Source organism: Bacillus rossius, chromosome 1 (assembly GCF_032445375.1).
Source record: "Bacillus rossius redtenbacheri isolate Brsri chromosome 1, Brsri_v3, whole genome shotgun sequence".
NCBI classification, from domain to species: domain Eukaryota; kingdom Metazoa; phylum Arthropoda; class Insecta; order Phasmatodea; family Bacillidae; genus Bacillus; species Bacillus rossius.
In genome coordinates, this window is record NC_086330.1 from 375,584,305 (window position 1) to 375,606,940 (window position 22,636).

Here is a 22,636-nt window from a genome sequence, read left to right on the forward strand (position 1 = left end):
ATGAAAATGATTGATTACCATTAACGTGAATGGGTGATCTTTGGGCAACAATATAGGGTGTTGAACAGAATAGGGAAGGGATGCCTGACTTAACCTCCCTCCTACACGGATGATACCCACATTATCCACGAAGGGGCACAAGCGCCGAATTTGATGAGAACTGCACTGCCCCTTGTCCAAGTTAACCTTATCAGCTGCAAAGCATTGTTGGGCATGTCTGATGCAAACTTCCAAGCCCCTTTGCAGTTCCGTAGTTGTCAACGGTCCCAGAGAACGCCTTTCCTTAGGTTGACGACAGTTGTCTGCAAACCGAAGGCAATAAGCAACAACACGCTGCAGCTTGCTGAAGGAAGAGAATCTGGCAACAAATTCTAGGGATACCTCTGTCACACAACTTATTGCTGTAAGTTTTTCTTCACATGCAATGGCATCATCAACTACCACACTACCCAGGGTATCGTTTGGCCACTGGCTGTGAGGCTGTCTAAGCCATGGGGCTCCAGACCACCACAGAGGATGATCAATAAGTTGTGAGGGCAACAAGCCACGGGATGCACAATCTGCTGGGTTGTTTTCAGTGCGAACATGTCTCCAGAATTCCTTATCAGTTAAGTCCTGTATGATGCTGACACGATTTGCCACAAATGTTTTCCATCGGTGGGGTGATGATGCAATCCAATGAAGAACAACTGTTGAGTCTGACCATGCATACACTTGCATGATGTCCAGCACCCCCTTGTATACATTGGTCACAAAACTGATTAGCTTGGCTAACATCACAGCTGCACACAACTCAAGGCGAGGCAAAGAGATCCTTTTCACTGGTGCTACTCTTGATTTTGCCATCAATAGTGAGACCTTGATTCCACCATCTGAAAACATTGATCTGAGATAGATGACACACGCATAGCCAACCTCTGAACTGTCGCAAAACCCATGCAGTTCATGAACAGCGTTTACTGAGCCTGATACACACCGAGGCAGTCGAAGTTGTGACAACAAAGACAGTTCAGACTTAAAATCACACCACCTACATAAGACCTCTGGAGGAAGCTGTTCATCCCATCCTGCTCCAGTGAGCCACAACAGCTGTACAAGAGACTTGGCATACAAGAGGATGGGCGTCAGCCATCCAAGGGGATCAAAGATCCTGGCGATATTTGAAAGAATTGCCCTCTTGGTGCTTGAGCTGTTTAATGGAGTCATCTGATAAGAAAAACAGTCTGAGCTAGGGTTCCACTGTACACCAAGAACTTTCACCACAGCTGGCTGTTCTTTGTCAAAAGACATAGATGCTGGGGATTGTAGCTGGTCTGAGGACAGCCATTCAAGCACTTCACTATGAGTGCTGGCAAACTTCCTGAGATGGAAGCCACCAGCTGCCAACAAAGCAATAAGTTCCTTTTGAAGAGCAATGGCTTCTTCAACACTATTGGCCCCTGTGACAACATCATCCACATAGAAATCAGACTTCAAAACATGAGCTGCTTGAGGGAAGTTACATTGCTCATCTTGGGCCAGCTGATGCAAGGTGCGAATTGCTAGATAAGGGGCAGATGAAACTCCGTAAGTAACAGTCTGCAAACGATAGTCCACTATAGGATCGGTTGGAGAACAACGCCACACAATTCGCTGGTAGTCTTGATGCTCCTTGTCCACCATTATTTGCCGATACATTTGTTTGATGTCTGCAGTGAATACAACTTTGTGTACACGAACCCGAAGCAGAATTTCTCGAACATCTGTCTGTAATTTGGGTCCGGTCATCAGCATGTCATTTAGACTCACGTCTCGCTGGGTCTTAGCAGAAGCATTGAAGACAACGCGCAGCTTGGTGGTGGTGCTTTCTGCCTTGATAACTCCATGATGAGGAAGATAATAGGCTGACTCAACATCATGCAATGGGTTGGCAATGACATCCATGTGACCACTCTGCAAGTAGTCCTCCATGAAGGCCTGGTACTCGGTACGCAGTCCAGGTTGCTTGACCAGACGGCGCTCCAAGGCCTCTAGACAGCGAACAGCGTGTGCTCTTGAGTCTCCAAGTATTGGTTTAGGTGAATGGAATGGAAGGGAAACCACGTAACGTCCAGAAGGTTCTCGATGGTGAGTGGTTTTAAAGAAAGCCTCACAGGCTTCATCTTCTGGCGATAGATGTGCACAAGTGGGGAAGTCCTCTATTTCCCAAAACCTTTCAACCACAGTTTCTAGAGATGGCGGAGGGCACATAGTCGATACGAAGAGAGTGACACTATGGTTGGTTGGTTCAATGGGACTGGGCACTTTACCCATAAGAATCCAACCAAAAACTGTATCCAATGCGACCGGTGAATCCACATTTTTTACTAGCTTGTGCCCCGTGAGTATATATGGAAACAAATCTGCTCCAATCAAAATATCAATAGAACTTGAAGTAGCAAATGTCGGGTCAGCCAAATTCAAATGAAGTACATGATCCCACATGTCAGAATGTACAGGAAATGTGGGCAAATCTGCAGTTATTTTCGGTACAACATATGCAGCAAGTGGCAGTTGTGGGTTTGTTTTGCCAACTGGTTTAATGCAGCATTTAACTAATCCCTTTGCTGTGTGTAAGGGAGCTTGTGATAGTCCATAAATTGGTAAGAACGCCTTCTGACGAGTCAACCCCAAAAGCTGGGCACAATGTTCAGTTATGAAGCTGGACTGACTGGCTGAGTCTAAGACTGCTCGAAAATTCTGGTAACCACCGACACTGTCCTGTACATCCACCAAGGCAGTGGATAATAACACGTTTCTGGGTTCTGATTGACCAGGTCTCTGAGCTGTAGCCAATGCAACAGCTGGTGTAGGTTTTGTTGCTGCAGATTCAGGTGGAGAATGCTGAAATGAAGTTGCTTCTTCTTTCAAAAGTGTATGCGTGTTGGCTTCAGTGAAGTGCAAAAGCGAGTGATGTCTACTCTTGCATGAGTGACAGCTGGTTTTTGACCAACACTGTTTCATTTGATGAGATGCTCCCAGGCAGTTTAAACAAAGGTTAAGTCTCTTGACAATCTGGTAGCGGTCTTCTGGCTTGCATTGTACAAACTGTGGACATTTGTAAAGTGGGTGGTCACTGTCACATACACTGCACTTTACAGCAGAATCAAATGTGTTTCCAACAAACAGTGAAGTGTGTTGTGAGCGAGACTGAGATACAGTGCTATAGTTTGCCTGCCTTACTCGATACCCTGACTTACTGGAGGCTCCAGACATTGCCTCCGAAGCCCGGCGATGACTTTCAAGGAAGGCTAAAAACTGAGCAAATGTAGGCATTTCTGTGTCACTCACAGAAATATGTAGTTCCCATTGTTGACGTAAATGGTTATCTAGCTTCCTCTCCAAAAAATGTAGCAAGAGTGGGTCCCAAGAATTTACTGCTAGTTTCATAGTACGCAATGCAGCCATATGTTCATTTAACACTGACACCAAGACACTTAATGAAGCAGGATGAGCAAGAGACACTGTAGATGCCTGCATAATTGCATCAATGTGGTGTGACACAATAAGCCTGAGATTTTTGTATCTCTGTTCAATCAAATTCCAAGCTACTTTGAAGTTCTCATTGATCAATGGCAGGGATTGGATAAGAGAGAGTGGTTCTAGTGACAGTGATGTTTTAAGGTATGATAACCTTTCAATATCGTTCAAGTGAGCATTGTTTACCACCAATGTGGTAAAGAGGTTAGAAAAATTAAGCCACTCTGTTGGATTTCCTGAGAAATGTGGTAGTTTTATAGCTGGAAGAGTTACTTGAGATGGGTTGTGCGAAGTTGGTGCTTTCGTGCCGTCATGCAATTTATTCTTGTTGCATGTGGCAATGTATATTGCCTGAACACGATAATACGTGTCGTCGAAAGCATTTAGGCGATCACTGTGCTGTTTTTTATTGAAATCCGGGTCATCTTTGAGCAACATCTCCAAAGACAAGTGATCGTCTTCAAAACAAGTACGCAATTGTGACAGATCACGACACGTTGCGATAAACAACTCACGTTGCGTATCGTCACTCATCACTTTATCGGCAAGTGCATCGGCACGACATAACCTGTTTTCCCCACGCTCGAGACGAATCTTTAACACTTCTGTCTTGTCATTCATTTTGCCGTTTGATGCACAAAACAGAAATAAAGGGAATGAAAGTTTGACAAATAAAGTATTCACCAACACTGCGACAACATGAGATCAAAAAAAAAACGCTATCACAATAGATGAGCGTCACGAGACACGACACAAATACACGCACGATTACTGGTAAATATCCGGCCCGTGTGGACCAAATGTTCTTTATTTCAACGAATTTCTTCCGGAGGACCATAAATATATTAAAAGTCTGATTTAGTGAATACAAATATGACAACGAAACGATAGCCAAATACAAAACAAACGACACGACTGTATGCGGCCCGCCATCTTGCCGAACTGTTTATACGACACGCAAAAGGGGCAAGTAACACTTCACACAACAAGGACATAAGTCACAAAGTCCGAACAAATCTAAAATTTAATTAGGTCATTACCACTTACTTATTTAATGAACGGAAATACAAAGTTGTCTGACGTGTAAATTATCTTTTAAAGACTTTTTAAACGTTATAACCTTCATCCGCTCGTCAGCGTCGCAGCGGTGTATACCGTACAAAACTGTAGCCAGCGCTCATTGCAATCATTAATGTTTGGTTATGTTGCTTTCCGTATAGAGCGCGCGCACGTAGCAGAGTATCGATATCTCGCCGAGTGCATACAACGCGCGCTCTCTATCAGGTGCTGAGTTAACTACATTTGATAGCTCGCATTCTTTTGTGTTGTGTACTACGGTAGTTACGCGTTCGTTCGGCTTGCATTTGGATCACAGATGTTTTTTTTTCTATTTAAAGTTGAATAAAGGTTTTTGTTGTAAGACTTATTAATTCAAATTGTTTGGCATGCTCTTTTATACTTCCCTTTTTAAATAAACGTACTTTCCATGAATTAGTTTTGTTTTTATGAATAACTTTATCTAACAAAAATTTTTTTTTCAACATAATTGTCGCATCCCTACTTCTCAAACTTGATTTTAGAATAAAATGTGCGAGGATTACACGCCTGTGAGCTGACCTGGCTCAGCTGAGGGAGGCCCGGGCGTCCACCTGGATGTTGGTGGCGTGGGCGTCCACGGAGCCTGCACTCCTCACCTGCACCTCCTCCAGACACGTGCCGCTGTCCACGCTGCCCGCGCCTGCACGCACCACTGCTCACCTGCTCACCGTGCTACCGCTCCACAACACTTCCCTTGTGTCTGTAGTCGCTTCACGTGATGACGTCATAACAAAACATTCATGAACAATTGCACACTTTTTAATTTTCAAATATTATTTACAGTTTTTGCAAATTTAATTTTCATAATTTGTTTAAATATAATCATCACGAACAATTAGTTAAAAAGCCCCGCCTTAACCTGTTTGATATTATAGAAGATTTTCCTCGCACAGTGGTTGGCCGGTTCTTGCACGCTCGGCTCGGGCGGAACGTGACGATGAGTCACGCTTTTTCGTTCGTGCAGCCGGCGTTCATCGTTTTATAAGACGTTATCACGTCAAAAATATTTCAGCCATGTCAATAGTGTAAAGTAAAGTAACAGCTAACAGATGGAGACTTTCTCTTACTTCTCAGCCAACAAATGTGAAATTGTAATTTCTAATTACTATGTTTTTGACAAATATTATCCAACCTGGAAAATCACTGGTAATAAATTCCGAGACTGTAAGAAAATACTTAAAACTAAATGCTACTACAGTAAGGTCACATCTGGCATTCTAAAAGACAAAGTAGATTTTAAAATGAGTTTGTAAAAACTACACTAGTAGAAAATATGACATCAAAATTTGGAAAATTTAACTTAAGACAATCAAGAAGTTTCAATCAATAGCAGCAAATTTTAGTGACTTATACAATGACAGATATTCTCAAATTTAATATGTTTTTGTTTATGATCCGTAACTTCTTGAGGACTAGTGACTTCTAAACCAACAGACTGCTTGCAGCTTCTGCAGCCCCATGGGATCCTACCACATATCGCACAGTACACAGATACCTCACTTGGCACGTCTTCGGATTGCGCAAATTCATTTAATTAATTTAGCGCGATGTTAATTTTACTGCCCCAGTCTTGAATAGCACGTCAAATTTCAATTAGCATGAAATCACCACTTTCCATTAGCATGAATACACCACAGGCAAATAAAAACAGTCGAGCACAACGCCACAAAGTGTTTCAATTCGGTAAACAACAAACAAATGTACCGTTATAAAGGCAATATTTACCCTTTATAGAAAGTAAATATTTAATTTCCTTTAGTATTTATTTGTTTAATTACACTTTATTCCGTATGTTTATATTTGTAATCTATGGTTAATTCAGATTGTAAATTTCTTTGGTTATCGTTTTGTCTATGTATTACTCTATGTTAATTTTTATTTTAAATTATTGTCAAGGCTAGTATAGCAGTATTTTTTGAAATCACTATTAATTTAAAGATGAACAACGACAGTAATGGGTAGTAATTTTAATAGTTTTGTTTTATCAACAAACTAATGAAAGTCATTTATTAGTGACGGGGAAAATATTCTTTTAGAACGAATTGAGACTTGATGAAGGCAACATCTAGAAACGCAACAATTTCGACATTAATTTAGAATTGAATATTTATAGAAGAATTGAAACTGTTTATTAATGCCAATATTGACTGAGATTCTGAAGGAACTAATAAATTTAATCAACGAAGATAAGATTCAGACGTCAAGAATTCTAAATAATTATTAAGAAGAGAAGTCGACGAATATCCAGATTCAAGAGATCGTCCAATGACTTAATTTGTTTTGAAACGATGAAGAATAAATGCCGTTGATCATCCTGAAGAAAGACGAACCCTGTCGAAGAACGAAAAGTCGCAGTTCGAGCCCGGGAAGGATGACCGTCGTGCAGTCCAGCTCAGTTCCCGCCCGCAGCCCGAAGGATGGAGTCGTGACGGCGCGTATTCCTGCCGCCCGCTAGAGACCGGAGGAGCAACACCGAGTTCGCAGTCCTGATTGAGGCGAACCAAGGATTCTTCGAGCACCTACACGTCTCGTGGGTATCCTGCAGCAAGGTTTGGTCCCTTACCCCATCACCCGAAGACTCGCTGATTATAGAAGTACCCTAACTAATTACGATTTAAACAAGACAAACATTTTTCACCGAACTAGAATCTTTTATATTATAGAACATATTCTTTGTATAGAAAGACTGTGTACTTGTTCATCTTTAGATTTACCATTCAAATTCCGGAATCGCGATCCCGAACTAAATAATATTAGATAGTATAGATGGAACTTGATATTGAAAGAACATGTTGCTATTTTGTTTGACTGGTACTGCAAGTTACGTACGCAGTAGTCCACGCTCTGCCGGACTGAAGTTAGTAAAATAAATAACATACTAATAATTAACATTTTATCTTAAAGATAACTTACTCAAATGAAAGAATTGTTAGCTGCTTTGCAGTCGAGAGTAATAACAAATTCCATCTGTATTTTAAAATAAATTATTTTAGTTAAATTTATTTATATAAAGCGTGATTAGTGCCTGTCGAAGTGTATTGTCACCGTCTGCATAAACATTACACGCAAATATAAATATTACATTTGAATTTGTTTACACGTTATTACAAGATCTAGTCACGAGTTTAGTATTTAACATACTTTTGACACACTGTAATTTGACTTTCAGACACAAACTTCTAGATACAATTCTTAAAACTGAGAGAGGTAGGCTAGAGAAACTGAAATTATTAACTACATCAAAGAATTTCAATATTTACACTAGCTGACTCTACACCGTGGCATACAGTTAGCCATACGAGGGAGGAAGAGATGTGTGCGCAGGTCTGACTATGCTATCGGCTGTTGTACAAACATCAGCTATGGCAAGTTTAGTTGCAGCTATTGAGTGCGTATGCCGCAGTGCCATAACGTAGTCGCCCGGCCACAGACATAGCCAGTGGCAGGGAACTCGCACGCCAACAACACAAAGCAACATCTGCCCATTCGTCTGCCAGTAAGCACCTGCAGTTGGAATCATAGTGGAATCATGGCTTCCAAGTGAGAGCATAATGCATAGTGCTCAAGTATTTGAGACAAAACTAAAATTATCACAGTGTGCAGAATGTCATGAAGGTTGCACATATGTTGGTCACACTTTAGTTTTAAGCAAGTCATCTGTGCGCACAATCGTACGAAATAAGGACTCCATCATAAAGGATGGTGTGGACTGTTCGTGGAAAGGTATGTGACGCAAATTGAAGATCACGCAAGGGCGGGCAAGTCAACCAGCCGCCTGACGTTAACTATCGTCCTTTACGCTGTTTTTTAGTTGTCATACAAAGTATTCAACGGTAGGCTTATAAAGATAAGTGGTGTGACATATTTATGTTTGTGTGGTATTCTACGCATTTATATTACACAAAGAATATTTCCCTACATATATTGAAAGGTATTAAAAAAATTAGCCTTGCTATTTACGAAGACCAATGCTTCAGAATGCGCCACTTCGGATAACACGAACATTCTTTAGGAACGCACTGGTCGTGCCAAGTGACTGGTGTTCTACAAGGCCCGCCACTGTCATCTCCCCGGCGCCCTTGAAGGGTAGGGTGGGACTCACATCGCGCCAGCAAGAAGCCAGCCTCGCCGCTCGGCACCAAAGTGCTGTGCTGGGACGCGTCCTCCTGCCCCTCCCGCCCCTCCTGCCCGCGGCCCGACGCCAGCTGGGCGGCCACGCGCAGGTTGATGTTGTCCGAGCTCGCGCTCTGCGTCCTCATCGGCCGCACCTGGCGCAACAGTCGACCACCCCCGTCACTCCCACCGCATCAACCAGTCATCAATTACTCAACAGGTACAGCTGACAAAACTGAAATCAAACCATCTCCACTCACAGCAGAGCACTAGCTCCTAAAGATAACATGTCTAAGAATTCATGAATATACATATACTAAATTAAGTGTTTCACTGTATCCTCAAATGCAAATTTTAAAAATCTGATTATCTAATGGTTTATTCACAGACTACCAGATTAACTAACAGTGAACAATGGGATAACCAAAAATAAAAATAAGCTAAAATTTACTTGTAAAATTTTTTGCTCCACACATAAGTGACTAAAATGAATCAGTCCCAGGTATATCAAAATAAAGAATAAATTATTTTTTGGTGTAACATTTTGAATGGAGTGTGTTAGTATTCTAACTTTTTTAACAACTATTCTAGTAGGTGGATTTTATTTTATTTCCCACATTTTGCACACATACTTATTACATCATCATGATCACTATTACTATTATTATTACTTCAACTACTACGTCAAAGCAGAAGGGACTTTACAGGAACCACAAAACTGTCATGAAACTGCGTTGCAGGGTGTTTGAAATACAAGTTTTAATATGAAAAGACTGAAAGTATTTGCAATCCACTTAGGCATGAACTGTAAATTATCTATGGATATTGCCGGATGCCTTACATTTTTTTAATTACGTATTTATCTGAAGCTTTTCAACATGACCAAAATGAACATCTTCATCCTGATGAATCCTTAAAGCCTTCCAACCGAACATCTTAGAAATGAGCGTGTGTGTGCATGGGACATATTTTCGAATGATCCTTTACAGGTACAAGCATCACAAGACTCACGTCCCCGCAGGTGATGTTCTCTGTGCTGCGGGCCTTGAGGGCGTCTCGCGGGGGCGCTGGGGCCAGGGGCCGGCCGACCTGTCCCCGGGACGAGGGGGGCCGCAGCACCAGCTCCGGGCCCCCGCCGTAGATGCTGTGGAAGAACCTCCACGTCTCCTCCGAGAACTGGCCGTAGTCCGAGCCTACCAACACAAGCACGCTCCAGTCCACCTACCGACATCTGACTGACACTCATCACCAAAATATGATCATATTCTTAGCTATCCCATATTCGTTGACCGTCTCATTTCATTTCTGTTTTATTGCTTAAAAGTGCATTTATTAGAGTTAAAATACTTATACAGTGGAACCTCGTAGTTAAAAGAAAGAGATACTACGAGATACTTCGAAGTTACGACAGTTTCGTAGCGCACCGTCAGTTTGACTATGTAAATCATGCGTGGGAGCTGGAGAAAAAAAACCCGGGCAAGTACTTTACTTTTAAAAGAACTGACCAGTCTTGAGAACGGGCAGGCCGTTCTTCACGCTGATGACGGAGGTGTTGTCGATGGCTCCCGGCGGCTCCGTCTCCTTGCCGCGCACGAAGCTCTGCCACTGGCGGAACCAGCTCATGGCTATGACGCAGATCACGGCCGGGTTGTCCTCCCCCTGCGAGACCGTCGAGAGCAGTGAACCACTGCAACCCGCAGGCGCTCAGAGGCCTGGGCCGTGCGTAGCCTCCTCCCATGCCTGCTCACGCTTAGGATAAAATATGTACATCTAGTTCTAATGGCATCGCTTGAATTTGTCACAAGCCATGAGATTCCTACATTGTATTAACTTTAATTAATTATATTTTCCAACAGACATTCAAACAAAAACATACTTTTTAATTACTTGTGTAAAAAGAAATGAAATTAAACACTCCAATAAAATAGCTTAACAGGTTTTGTAAACTATGAATCAATGAATTAAACAGAGAGAGTGAGAGAGAGAGCATGTGCGTGTGTTCGCGTACAGAGAATTTCGTGAGATGTAAAATATTTGTTTCCACCAAAAGTTTTCATAATTTGAGGAAACCCCAAAGAGTAATTTGGTAATACTCATACCCGATTATAATACGTTCGAACTGATGTGATATTTTCCATATTATGGGTAATACAGTGATTTTTCTGTTTTTCAAACAACTTTCCCCACATCTATGCCTTTGGTCGGAAATTGCCCATTAACAAACTTGACAAAGATTTTCTACAATTACATTTTACGTATTAGTTTGGAAGAGATTTGTGGAAATTTGCAGCAGTTATTCTGTCCACAAAACGCACACATAAACACCAGAGTTGACGATGGTTGCGGGGTCGGGAAGGAACGGCGGCTCACCTGGAACTCCTTGCTGAGCTGCAGGAAGACGTCGAGCTCGTGCCTGATCCGGCGCTGCAGGGCCTCCTGCTCCTGCTGGCACGTCACACAGGCGTACAGCCGGTTGCAGGCCGGCCCGCCCCCGAACCTGCGAGCACGCCCCAGCCCTCACATCTCTGCCTGTCGCTCAATCCGTCCTCGCTTGTATCTTTCATTGGGAGGTGGTTTTTGACGTGACGTCTAATAAATCGATGAACGCCGGCTGCACGCATGAAAAAGTGTCCCGTAACGCACATTGTCCCGTTACGGTGTGTCCCGTTACGCTCATTGTACGCTTGCGCCGCATCTATCTCTCTTCCACTCGATTGGAACAACCATCGATTTGACTTTTTCGAGGCACATTACACTTGAAACACTCCCATTCGTTTCCTACTTTTCCTGTCATCGTCCTATACTTAACAGAATAACACAGATTGGAAGAAGTTAAATAGCAAACATGTACAAAAGTTATAGTTGAAATAATCTCTTCGTTAAAGTAATAAACATATTTTAATCAATGAGTGCAAATAAAAGTAAATTTATCAATTAAATTGTAGATTTCATTTCACTCCTTCTTTGTATCCATACAAAATAGTGATAATTCAATAAAAATGATTCAATTTTATTCATAAAAGTATGCAATCATTTCATCAATGTTTTGTTATGACGTTGTCACGTTAAACTATCGTCCGTAAACCGACTTAACAGACAATCAATTTTATTTTTCATTGCTTTTGTTTCTTTTATATTGACGTGCGACGTGCCGCGCACGTCTATAATCACGAAGCCGTCAGCCCCTTCCTTCCTAAACACATGTGCGCGCCGCCGCCACTGACGGCCGCGACCATGATGTAAAGAATAGGAGGTGAAACCGTCCGGCCGCCCAAACGCGTCCTCCACTGCGCACTACGTCACCTTGGTCGCACCGCCCGGTCTACACGCAGCGCGCTTACTGGAATACCACGCAAAGACAGTTCATTTACAATCGTTTGAATAGTAAGAGTGACCACGAAGCGTAAAAATATTTTGCTATGTGCATTGTATAGCATGCATTTAGAACATGCAGTTTAAATAAATGTATTAGCATCCAAACACGGGGTTTATATTAATAATAAAATCAACGAAGCAATGTTTTTCTTCTGTTTCATCACTTCAAAATGTTGATTGGGTCTTGCAAACACAGAATGGTAATGGGAATTGGAATGAATTTACTTCGAAAATATTTATTATAAATATTAATAAAATAGATATAATAAACATTCAGGATGCAGGCGACAAATAATGATACAAACATATTACAAAAAAAAAGCATCTGACACAAAGCAAAGTTTCTATAAATACATATTTGTAATTTACATAAACATAAGCGCTTTTGATTTATTTACTAATTTTAATTTTATTTAGTTACAAACAATAAACAAAAGGGTAAATAATGATAGAAAGTATATTTAAAAAATATATTTAAAACATATTATTAAACCAAATAGCTCTACAATATTCAGCAAAAAACAGCTTGCAGGCATTACAAAACGTTTTTCACGGCAAAGAAAACGAAAAGGTTGGATTTGTTTATTATATTGGAGAGGAAAAACCTAATAGTTTTCAAATCCCACAAGCACACTGTGCGTTAAAACATGGCACATCATTGTTGGTTGATTACTAAAAATAACTCAATTGCAAAATAACTCGCCAGTAAATATTTCACAAATCCCGTATGTCTTTTACACTACATTTTATTAAAGCCAAAATCGATTCATAATGGCTTGAAGAACTCCCGTCCCTCATAGGTATTTGAATGTAATTTTAACGCGTGTATCTTGGCTGTAGGTGTTTCTTTCTCCACTTTTATAACGTTAACTTCTGAAAACTCAAAAATGTTGCTTGCTATAATTTTGATTACTGAAAATTCCATGTTATAACAAAATAAGTATTGTTTTACCGCCTGTATATTGTGCATTTGCCGGCACTCGCATAATTTGATAAGACAATTGAAGAGAGTCACGGCCTTTCCATGGAAAAAAATTACAAAATAAATATCTAAGTTCATCTAATTCCCCTTAAAATTGGCGTTTCAAAATTCCTCCTGGATTCTGTAATACTAAAATGATTTGAAGGCAATAAATTCAAGGGAAATGGTGTGATAAAAACATTAAAAAAATAAAAATATTGAAATATAATAAAATCATTGTAATCGTCGAAACATTAAAATCGGAAATACCATTTTTCCCACTTATATCTAGTTTTACGGAAAAGCCGCTTCCCTCCATAATTACTATTCCAAGGCCGCGCTGCAAATGTCCACATGTACAATTTTCAATACATAGCTCTGTTTTTATATATCTCATGCGCTTTATAGTTATAGAATCTAGAAAAATGAATACCTAAAAACATGCAAACGTATGTGCTACACTGTTTTTAGTTATAGCCGAGTTGTGTTAGTGTTAGGATTGTAGACACAGTAGGGGCGGATCCAGGAATTGCTGTGGGAGGGGAGGGACGTGAGTCTGGGCCTAGTATGATACCTGTTTATTACTGCAAAAGTCGTTATTAATCAATGTATATTTTACCCTTAGATGGGTGGGAGGGCACGTGCCCCTGTGCCCCCCCCCCCCCCCCCCCCCTTTTCTGGATTCACTTATGGAGCACACAAGCACGTGCGCTGAGAATGTACTGAGCTATGGTCCCTGCAAACCTTATTTTTAATTATTTAAAACTTCAGTTTTTTTAACGCGTTAAATGCTATTTAAGGCGTAAACACAAACTTTTACATGGAGAGACGAAACAAAATGGTACCATTATCTAAACGCTTGAATGGAAAAATTGGCAAAGACAAAATTAGATAACAATGAATTCATTTACGTTAATTTTCATTATTGTGTGTTAACCAACAACATAACAAAACACAAAGAGATTGTAATGCTGAAATCTTAAAATACCTTTAGGTAACTAACATATTATTAAAATCAGTATCATCACAAGTAACAAGAAAAGTAATTCACTTTCACACACCGCATTTTGAGTGGTATTTTGCATTAACATTATTAAGTTAAATACATATCGTAGAAATAAAAATTAACTTCTTCCAAAGCCTAAACGAATTCATTTAAAACAAACATATTAGACCTCGAATTTCAAAAGTAGTTGTATAGCCTGTTTATTTTTTGTATATTTTATAATTCTTATCTCACGGTTTTGCGTGTATACTTAAATATATTTAAACGTTATGATATCATGTGTCCTCCCCACTCCATTAAAGAGAACATTTTGAGAAAAATAGAAAAAATGCGCATGTTTCTTCTTTATGTATAGGGGGTTCACATTCCTACTTTCATTCGATTTGTTTACATGCATTGATGAAATATTTTCCCCCCTTTATTAATACTTCGCAAACTAGTATTTAGGTTAGTTATATAACAAACAAGAAAAAAAAGTTAAATTGAAATAAATTCTGTAGTTCTCGCTGATGCCCGAAGACACAAACATTTTAAAAACAATTGATTTGAATTTTTATTAATGGGTGTATATACACGTTGAGATTTCATTTTTAATAAATTAATTCAATAAATAACCTTTTTACCGCGAAAGACTTTATTATTATAGATAATAACTCAGTATTTTGAACGAAATATATTCCTTGACCTAATATTAACCTAATGTTAATAATATAAAAAATTAAAAATAAATACTCGTCTTATAAAACAAGTGACATTTCTACTTAAAATCACGTTTGTTTAAACTTACCTCTGCTAACACAGAATGTGTCCTTCATTTTGCATACGTTCACCCACCTATTGCAAAGATCTTAATTTTTTGGAAAAGAAAAATATTTTATGCCAGAATCTCGAGTCTTTTTGAAATGATTGTGACATCCGAACACTGCACAATTTGACATTTCAACTACATAAAACTACGTTCGCACGAGACGCAGATGAAATGGATGGGAAGCGCCTGGAAGAAGAGCGCTAGCTACAACCAAGGTGACGTAGCAAGGGAGCGCGTGGAGGGGGAAAACCTGCGCACGGTTTCACCTCCTCTTCTTTACATCATGGCCGCGACAGCAGTCACCGTCCGGCCACCACCACGTCGCCCGTTGCCAGGGCGACCGCGCCGCGTCCTTGGTTGCCATGCCAACCAGCTGAGTGCGCGCGCACACTCCTACCGGCCGCCACCCCTCGCCTACCCCTCTCTCGCCAGGCCAGCCGAGTGCGCACGCAGCTTCCCCCTCCTCACCCAGCACCGCCTACTGGCCGCCACCCCTCGCCTACCCCTCTCTCGCCAGGCCGAGCGGGTGCGCGCGCAGCCTCCCCCTCCTCACCCACCTCCGCCTGCCCAGCCGCCTCCACCCGCCTTCCCCTCACCCTCCAAGCCGAGGTCCGTCCAAGTCACGTAGGCCGGCTGGAATTCCTGGAAGCGCCCGTGATTCTTGGAACCCTCGGCCCTTCCTACGTCACGCCCTGGCCCTCAGGAGGGGTATATAAGGCCGGCCTTTGGGCCAGGAAGTCAGTCGGTGCCCTCGAGGCACCACTGGCAGCCGAGCCTCGCTCACCGCGCCTTCAACCGCTCACGGCGCCTTCGCTGGCAGCCGAGCCTGCCAGCCAAGGGCAGAAGACAGACAACCGAGTCCGCGAGTTAGTGTGTATCGGGAGGCTGTCGGTACCAACCGCGAGTACTCGTAATAAATCTCGTACCGCATATCTGAGTGTCCTTTCGGGGTGAGGGAGCTCCACGGGGACCTATCCCGCCGCCAGCCAGCCAGTCTGCTAGCCAGCCAACCGCCCGCCTGCCAGCCCGCCTGCCTGCCAGCCAGCCAGCCAGCCTGCCAGCCAGCCAGCAAGCAGGTCAGCCCTACTACTGGGAGACCGCAGAGCCAAACCAGCCGCAGCCCGTAAGTAGGCATTCGACGAGGGACACTGGGAGCCACTTTCAGGGCATCCCAAGGTGGGGGAGAATCCTACCTAACCCTCTTAGGAACCTCCAGCCAGAAGTTACTCGCGCCAGTCAGGCCGATCCCTTCGCACCCAGGCAGCAAACTAAGGATTGACGCTTAAGGCCATTCTGGAGGAGCCAGAGAAGAGCCAGCCACGCGACAATTAGTGGCGCCCAACGTGGGGCCACTCCCTTCTCACCCAGGCAGGAAACAGGATTGACGCTTAAGGCCATTCTGGGAGAGCCAGAGATAAGAGCCTCGCGACAATTAGTGGCGCCCAACGTGGGGCAAACTAGAGGACACGTCAGTAGACGGCCACCCACTGCTGCCCCCTGAGATCACAGTATAGCAGCCAACTAGAGCCAACGTGGGGCAAACTGTAGGACTCGTCAGTAGACGGCCACCCACAACTGCCCCCTGAGATCAATAGCGAAAATATTCTTCTTTTTTTTACCCAGTTCTGAGACTGGCCCAAAACTCAGTGGCGCCCAAATACCCAAATACCTGTAGACATAATGGCTACAAATAGCACTCAGGAGATCAGGGCGAGGTCCCCGCAGGTCTTAGAAGAATAACAATCATGCCCCATGTCGAATTGTAATGGATAAGGCCAGAGAGATGAAAAGGGTGCCCTTAGAGAGAAATTCGAGAAAGTTATGGATCCCGACGGAAGCCAAGGTCCTTTCTCACCTGCAGAGGAAGAAGACAAGGGAGATTCAGGGGTTTCGAATCGCTGCACCATGCAGAACCAGAAGTAACGACCCACCCAGAGGACTAGCCCCTCCCTCAGAAGCTCCGAGTCGTCCTAGTGGAAGACCCAGGCACTGAACTCAACCTCAGAGTCACCAGTACCCGTGAGCCAACAACCACCCAAATGCCGTTCAGCCCAGCGACCTTGGCCTGTCCACCAAGTATCCAGCACAGGCAGGCAAGATTGTCGGAACCCTTGGCCAACCCAGGCCGACCGGTCGGCTAAGGTCCTCCCAGCCCTGACCAGCCCTGCAGCCAAAGAGAAGGTTGGGGAGCAGTCGCCTCCCCCAACCAGGTCTGCAGGAGGCTCAGGCTACAGCAGACCCCAGTCGGCCGGACCAGAAGACACACTGGACCAGCCACCCCAGGGGAACCATCAGGCAGGCCTACCTACCAAGGCATCAAGCCCAGTTCTGACAAGGACTGCCACCACCATCCCAGCAGGGTGCCACGGCCACCCGAATGCCGTTCGTCCCGGTGACCTCGGCCTGCCCATCACCAGGAACCCGGAAAGGGCAGGAAAGGTCGCCGGAACCCAAGGAGATCCCCTCCCAGGCTGACCAGTCAGCTAAGGACCAACTGAACCCGTCCGGCCCAGCAGCCAAGGAGAAGGCTGTGGAGCAGATGACTCCACCAGCCAGGACTGCGGACCACCAGGACAACAACACACCTCTCCCGGGTATGCCAGTCCAAACCCTGGACCAGTTACCCCGACTAGATACCCCGAACCAGCAGTCTACCCAGAGGACTGACCCAGTGCCAGCCGAAGCTGCCACCGACACTCCAGCAGGGCGCCACCCTGCCGCCAGCCGGATGCCACCCCAGCAACGAGAGCAGCCATGGCGAGTATGCAGAGCAGCCATCGAGGACCGACCCGGGAGGTACCGGATCGGCCGCCCCCCGCACCAACAGTAAGTGTAGTGAGTGCGCGAATGGCCATTTTTAAACAAGGTATGGGGTCGCAAACCTCATCACCTCAGGGGCTTCGATAAGCCACCTGACCACTCCTGCATGCGGGTGCAGGATCAACGAAAAAAGAAATAAGCCGCAAGAATGACAAAGACAATTACGATAGACATTTTTCAAACCATGCAATGTATAGCAGTAAGAGCGAAAGAAGAGCTCCACTCTAAGAAATGTACCTGTACCTATGTGGAAATTGTAAATGTTTAAAGCCGACAGCCGTCCCCAGGGAAAGATAGTGTACATAAGGCTTAAGAAACATGTGTTAAAGCCCAATAATCATAATGTGTATATGTAAATAGATAGGAACCAACCCAAGAGTAAAAAAAAAAATTTGTAAACTTGGCAGGGCACACCATGTTTCCAAGGACACTAATGATGATGATGGTGTAGCCTGGGCTCTGGTTCCTTAGCGTGTAAGATAGAGCCTCATCCAGTTAGAGATATTGCAAAGAGTTCGAACTAGGCTGCACGTTTTAGATTTGAGCCCCCTAGTCACATCGGAAAGCAGAGCTAGTTTCTTCCCCCCTATCATCAGTCAGGTAGGAGGGACATGTATCATTTCACCATCATTCACGCCCAACCTGAGGGTCATCCCTGCCTTTACCTGTATCCCCATCTCCCAGAAGACGGAGCACCGTGGAAGGCATCATCCCCAAGACGGAAGGAAGGATGGAGGAACCACCCCGAAGATCAGGCCGCACACGTGGAAAGTGGCTGCCGCCTTTTCAAGGAGAGGGGGTTTGACGTGCGACGTGCCGCGCACGTCTATAATCACGAAACCGTCAGCCCCTTCCTTCCTAAACACATGTGCGCGCCGCCGCCACTGACGGCCGCGACAGCAGTCACCGTCCGGCCACCACCACGTCGCCCGTTGCCAGGGCGACCGCGCCGCGTCCTTGGTTGCCATGCCAACCAGCTGGGTGCGCGCGCACACTCCTACCGGCCGCCACCCCTCGCCTACCCCTCTCTCGCCAGGCCAGCCGAGTGCGCACGCAGCTTCCCCCTCCTCACCCAGCACCGCCTACTGGCCGCCACCCCTCGCCTACCCCTCTCTCGCCAGGCCGAGCGGGTGCGCGCGCAGCCTCCCCCTCCTCACCCACCTCCGCCTGCCCAGCCGCCTCCACCCGCCTTCCCCTCACCCTCCAAGCCGAGGTCCGTCCAAGTCACGTAGGCCGGCTGGAATTCCTGGAAGCGCCCGTGATTCTTGGAACCCTCGGCCCTTCCTACGTCACGCCCTGGCCCTCAGGAGGGGTATATAAGGCCGGCCTTTGGGCCAGGAAGTCAGTCGGTGCCCTCGAGGCACCACTGGCAGCCGAGCCTCGCTCACCGCGCCTTCAACCGCTCACCGCGCCTTCGCTGGCAGCCGAGCCTGCCAGCCAAGGGCAGAAGACAGACAACCGAGTCCGCGAGTTAGTGTGTATCGGGAGGCTGTCGGTACCAACCGCGAGTACTCGTAATAAATCTCGTACCGCATATCTGAGTGTCCTTTCGGGGTGAGGGAGCTCCACGGGGACCTATCCCGCCGCCAGCCAGCCAGTCTGCTAGCCAGCCAGTCTGCCAGCCAGCCAGCCAGCCGACCAGCCAGCCGACCAGCCAGCCGACCAGCCAGCCAACCAGCCAGCAAGCAGGTCAGCCCTACTACTGGGAGACCGCAGAGCCAAACCAGCCGCAGCCCGTAAGTAGGCATTCGACGAGGGACACTGGGAGCCACTTTCAGGGCATCCCAAGGTGGGGGAGAATCCTACCTAACCCTCTTAGGAACCTCCAGCCAGAAGTTACTCGCGCCAGTCAGGCCGATCCCTTCGCACCCAGGCAGCAAACTAAGGATTGACGCTTAAGGCCATTCTGGAGGAGCCAGAGAAGAGCCAGCCACGCGACAATTAGTGGCGCCCAACGTGGGGCCACTCCCTTCTCACCCAGGCAGGAAACAGGATTGACGCTTAAGGCCATTCTGGGAGAGCCAGAGATAAGAGCCTCGCGACAATATATCACCGTGCACAACCTAGTACCCTCTTTATGAGGTATTGGTGTGCATGTCACAACTGTAATAAATAAATAAATAAATAAATTAAAAATAACTAGGCACGTTTGTCTATTCCGGTTTCAGTTCCTTTAAAATAGACCTGTGCGAATACTAGTTTTTTTTTAATGTGACACGAATATCAATTCAAATGTTTAAATATTCACAAAGTCTAATCGAATTGCAAATACTGTTCTCGGCGATGCTGTTTCACACTTATTTATTATATACAGAATTGAATTTAAAAAAATAATAAATGTTTAATTTTTATAATATTTGAACTGAGTTAAGTGATTAACCAATTGGGCTCTTTTTATATCATAACATCATTCAATAAAAATTATAAAATAACCATGCGTAATATTAGAATTTAGCATTCATTAAAGCAAAAGAAGTGCCATCATTTAATTTTTTTAAGTAACCAATTTATTAAATAAAAACCTATACAACAAAAAAAAAGGACATATTTTCATAAGTTTTGCAACAAAGCAAAGCTTCATATCAGATGTGAAGCAATGCATTACAACCAAAGCTTCAAATATATTGAATAACAAATTTCCTGGCAAAGTAAAATTGATTATTAAACAGAGCTTTGATTGATTCGCTTAGGGATCATCCATTAATCACGTGAGGCTCGAAAAGGGGGGGGGGGGGGGGGGGTCGGGAAAAATCACGAAATATCACAAGGGGGGAGGGGGGGTGTAGAGAGATATCACGTGTATTTATTTTTTCGCTCGATTTCTACTAAACCGAAAAGCGACCGTAGCCAGGCAACAATATCCCCGCCCGCCGCAACATGAACCACCCGGCTCGGCTTGCCAGTCGCCAGCAAGACTGTGATTTTGGCGCCGAATACATGCTGTGCTTAATTTTCCAGAATTAAATTAGATTATACCTATATTTAAAGATAATATTCTGAAATTTTTAAAAATATTTAGTACCAAAAAAATACACGTGATTTATTGGGGGGGGGGGGGGGGAAGCCTAAAACCTCACCACAAATCACTAGGGGGGAGGGGGGGTTAAAAATTTGCTAAAAAAAACATCACGTGATTAATGGACGACCCCTTAGCTGTAGCTTCACACTGGCCTACTTCAAAATACTTCAACTGAAACTTATCTCTCTAAACTTCGGTTTTGGGTCCAAAAACCTTTCGTTTCTGTTACCTTACATAGTGAAATGTTTATCATGCAGGAAAGGTAAAGAACCCATTATTTCAATGTGACCAATGTCTCGTGATGTAATAAGGAACAAAAAATGTATGTCATGGAGTATAGTTTACAATGAATTTTAGAAGAGATAGAAATCAAGACACCATCATATTTTTAAAAATTTTAGGGCAATAAATTATTTGGTTAATTTTTGTCTTAATTAAAGCATAGTACGTATATTTAAATACCATTCCTGAAATTCATAGTGACTATCTACTTCAAATGTTTTAACAAATGTTTTAATTTAGGCTTTAACAATCAAGAAATTTCAAATAATACCAAAACAAACTGTTATGACTCAATCACAATTGAAACTATATGTCATCTTTCAGTTGCTTTCATATACTGGTGGTACTGTTTTTAGCCAAATAGAATATGTATTAAGATTTTTGATCTTACATATGTTAAAGACAAATTACAATATAAAAAAGCATGCAAGTGAAACAGACTATAAAAAAAACCAATTACATTGGAATTGTTGGAAAAATATAGAAATGATTGTTGAAATGCTAAACCAGAAAATTATCTTTTGCCATCCGGATTTAGACACACCAGCAAAGATTGGCCTACCTATTCCAAGATTGAGGATAGCTTAAAAAATACTTTAAAAAATAAAGTGTCAGGTTAATGCAAAAAATGTTATCCTCTTTTATGTGTTTTTGTATTATTTTTAATAACCAAATAATGATCCAGAAACCCTCATTCATATTTAGTGTAACACTAGAATGATTTTTTTATTTGCTTTATAATAAATTCTATCAGAACTAAGGTTTTTATGTAAAACTGAACCAACCAATAAAAACCAAAACCGCACTGCCCTATTTATGACAAGTGATAGATCGAAATCCAATTTTCCCAAATCCAAATACCGAACCTGAATCACGAAGAATATCTCGAATTCAAGTCTATGTCTCAAGGATCCAAAATAAAATAATGTAGAATAAATAAAAGACATTAACTATGGCATTAAAATATATAACCCTTTAAGTTTCTTGAATCAATTGATATAAATATATAATAACATACCGAATAAACTAAGAAATGAGAAATACAGTATTTACCCAAATCTAAGACGACCTCGAATCAAAGACGACTCCCAAACTACATCCTCATGTTTTCAGGAAAAAAAAAAAAATTATTGTATTAAACACATGCCAACAAATTAGATATAAAATTGAAAATGTGAATGTTACAAAGGATTTCAACCACCACTTTTGAAATACTGTTAACAGTTTATATACAAACATGTAACATTGCAAGACCCTGCCCTCCTAAATAAATAATTTTCTTTTAAACTTCTTTTTTTGTATATGTAAGCAGTAATAAGTCAATGTTTTTTGAGTGATGTATAAGTTATGAAACAGTAGATTCAGACGTTATGGATACTAATATATATTATTTTCACTTGCTATGTGACGCATGCCCGCCCTTCCTATATTAAATATCACGTTACTTTACGTGATAATTAAACCCAAAACGAGTTTTAAGAAGTTCAGAAGCAATTCAGTGAATAATGTATTTCGGCAATAGGCCTACTCACGTAATATGCGGCAACAAATCTGTGCAACATCGTAGGTTATAAACAAAGCGACGAACAATAGAATAATTCATTAAAGCAACGAACCATCTTCGCCCTTTATTTTTTACGTCGCTATAACCACACA

At 43.1% G+C, this 22,636-nt stretch overlaps 1 protein-coding gene across 6 annotated transcripts in view; it reads right to left on the bottom strand.

Annotated features, from left to right (window-relative positions):
* LOC134528537 (ubiquitin carboxyl-terminal hydrolase 20) overlaps positions 1-22,636 on the bottom strand; it is an 80,904-nt gene that overhangs the window by 11,994 nt on the left and 46,274 nt on the right. For 3 of the 6 annotated variants that reach the window (XM_063362250.1, XM_063362254.1, XM_063362249.1), the window contains 5 exons: positions 11,080-11,206; positions 10,215-10,368; positions 9,721-9,902; positions 8,699-8,864; positions 5,116-5,248 (listed from right to left, as the gene is read on the bottom strand). In XM_063362250.1, the coding sequence (XP_063218320.1) occupies positions 5,121-5,248; positions 8,699-8,864; positions 9,721-9,902; positions 10,215-10,368; positions 11,080-11,206 (757 nt within the window). In that variant the 3' untranslated portion in view covers positions 5,116-5,120. Of the gene's footprint in view, positions 1-5,115; positions 5,249-6,926; positions 7,136-8,698; positions 8,865-9,720; positions 9,903-10,214; positions 10,369-11,079; positions 11,207-22,636 lie in introns of those variants that run through there. The other 3 variants (XR_010074406.1, XM_063362252.1, XM_063362253.1) reach the window with 3 other exon arrangements.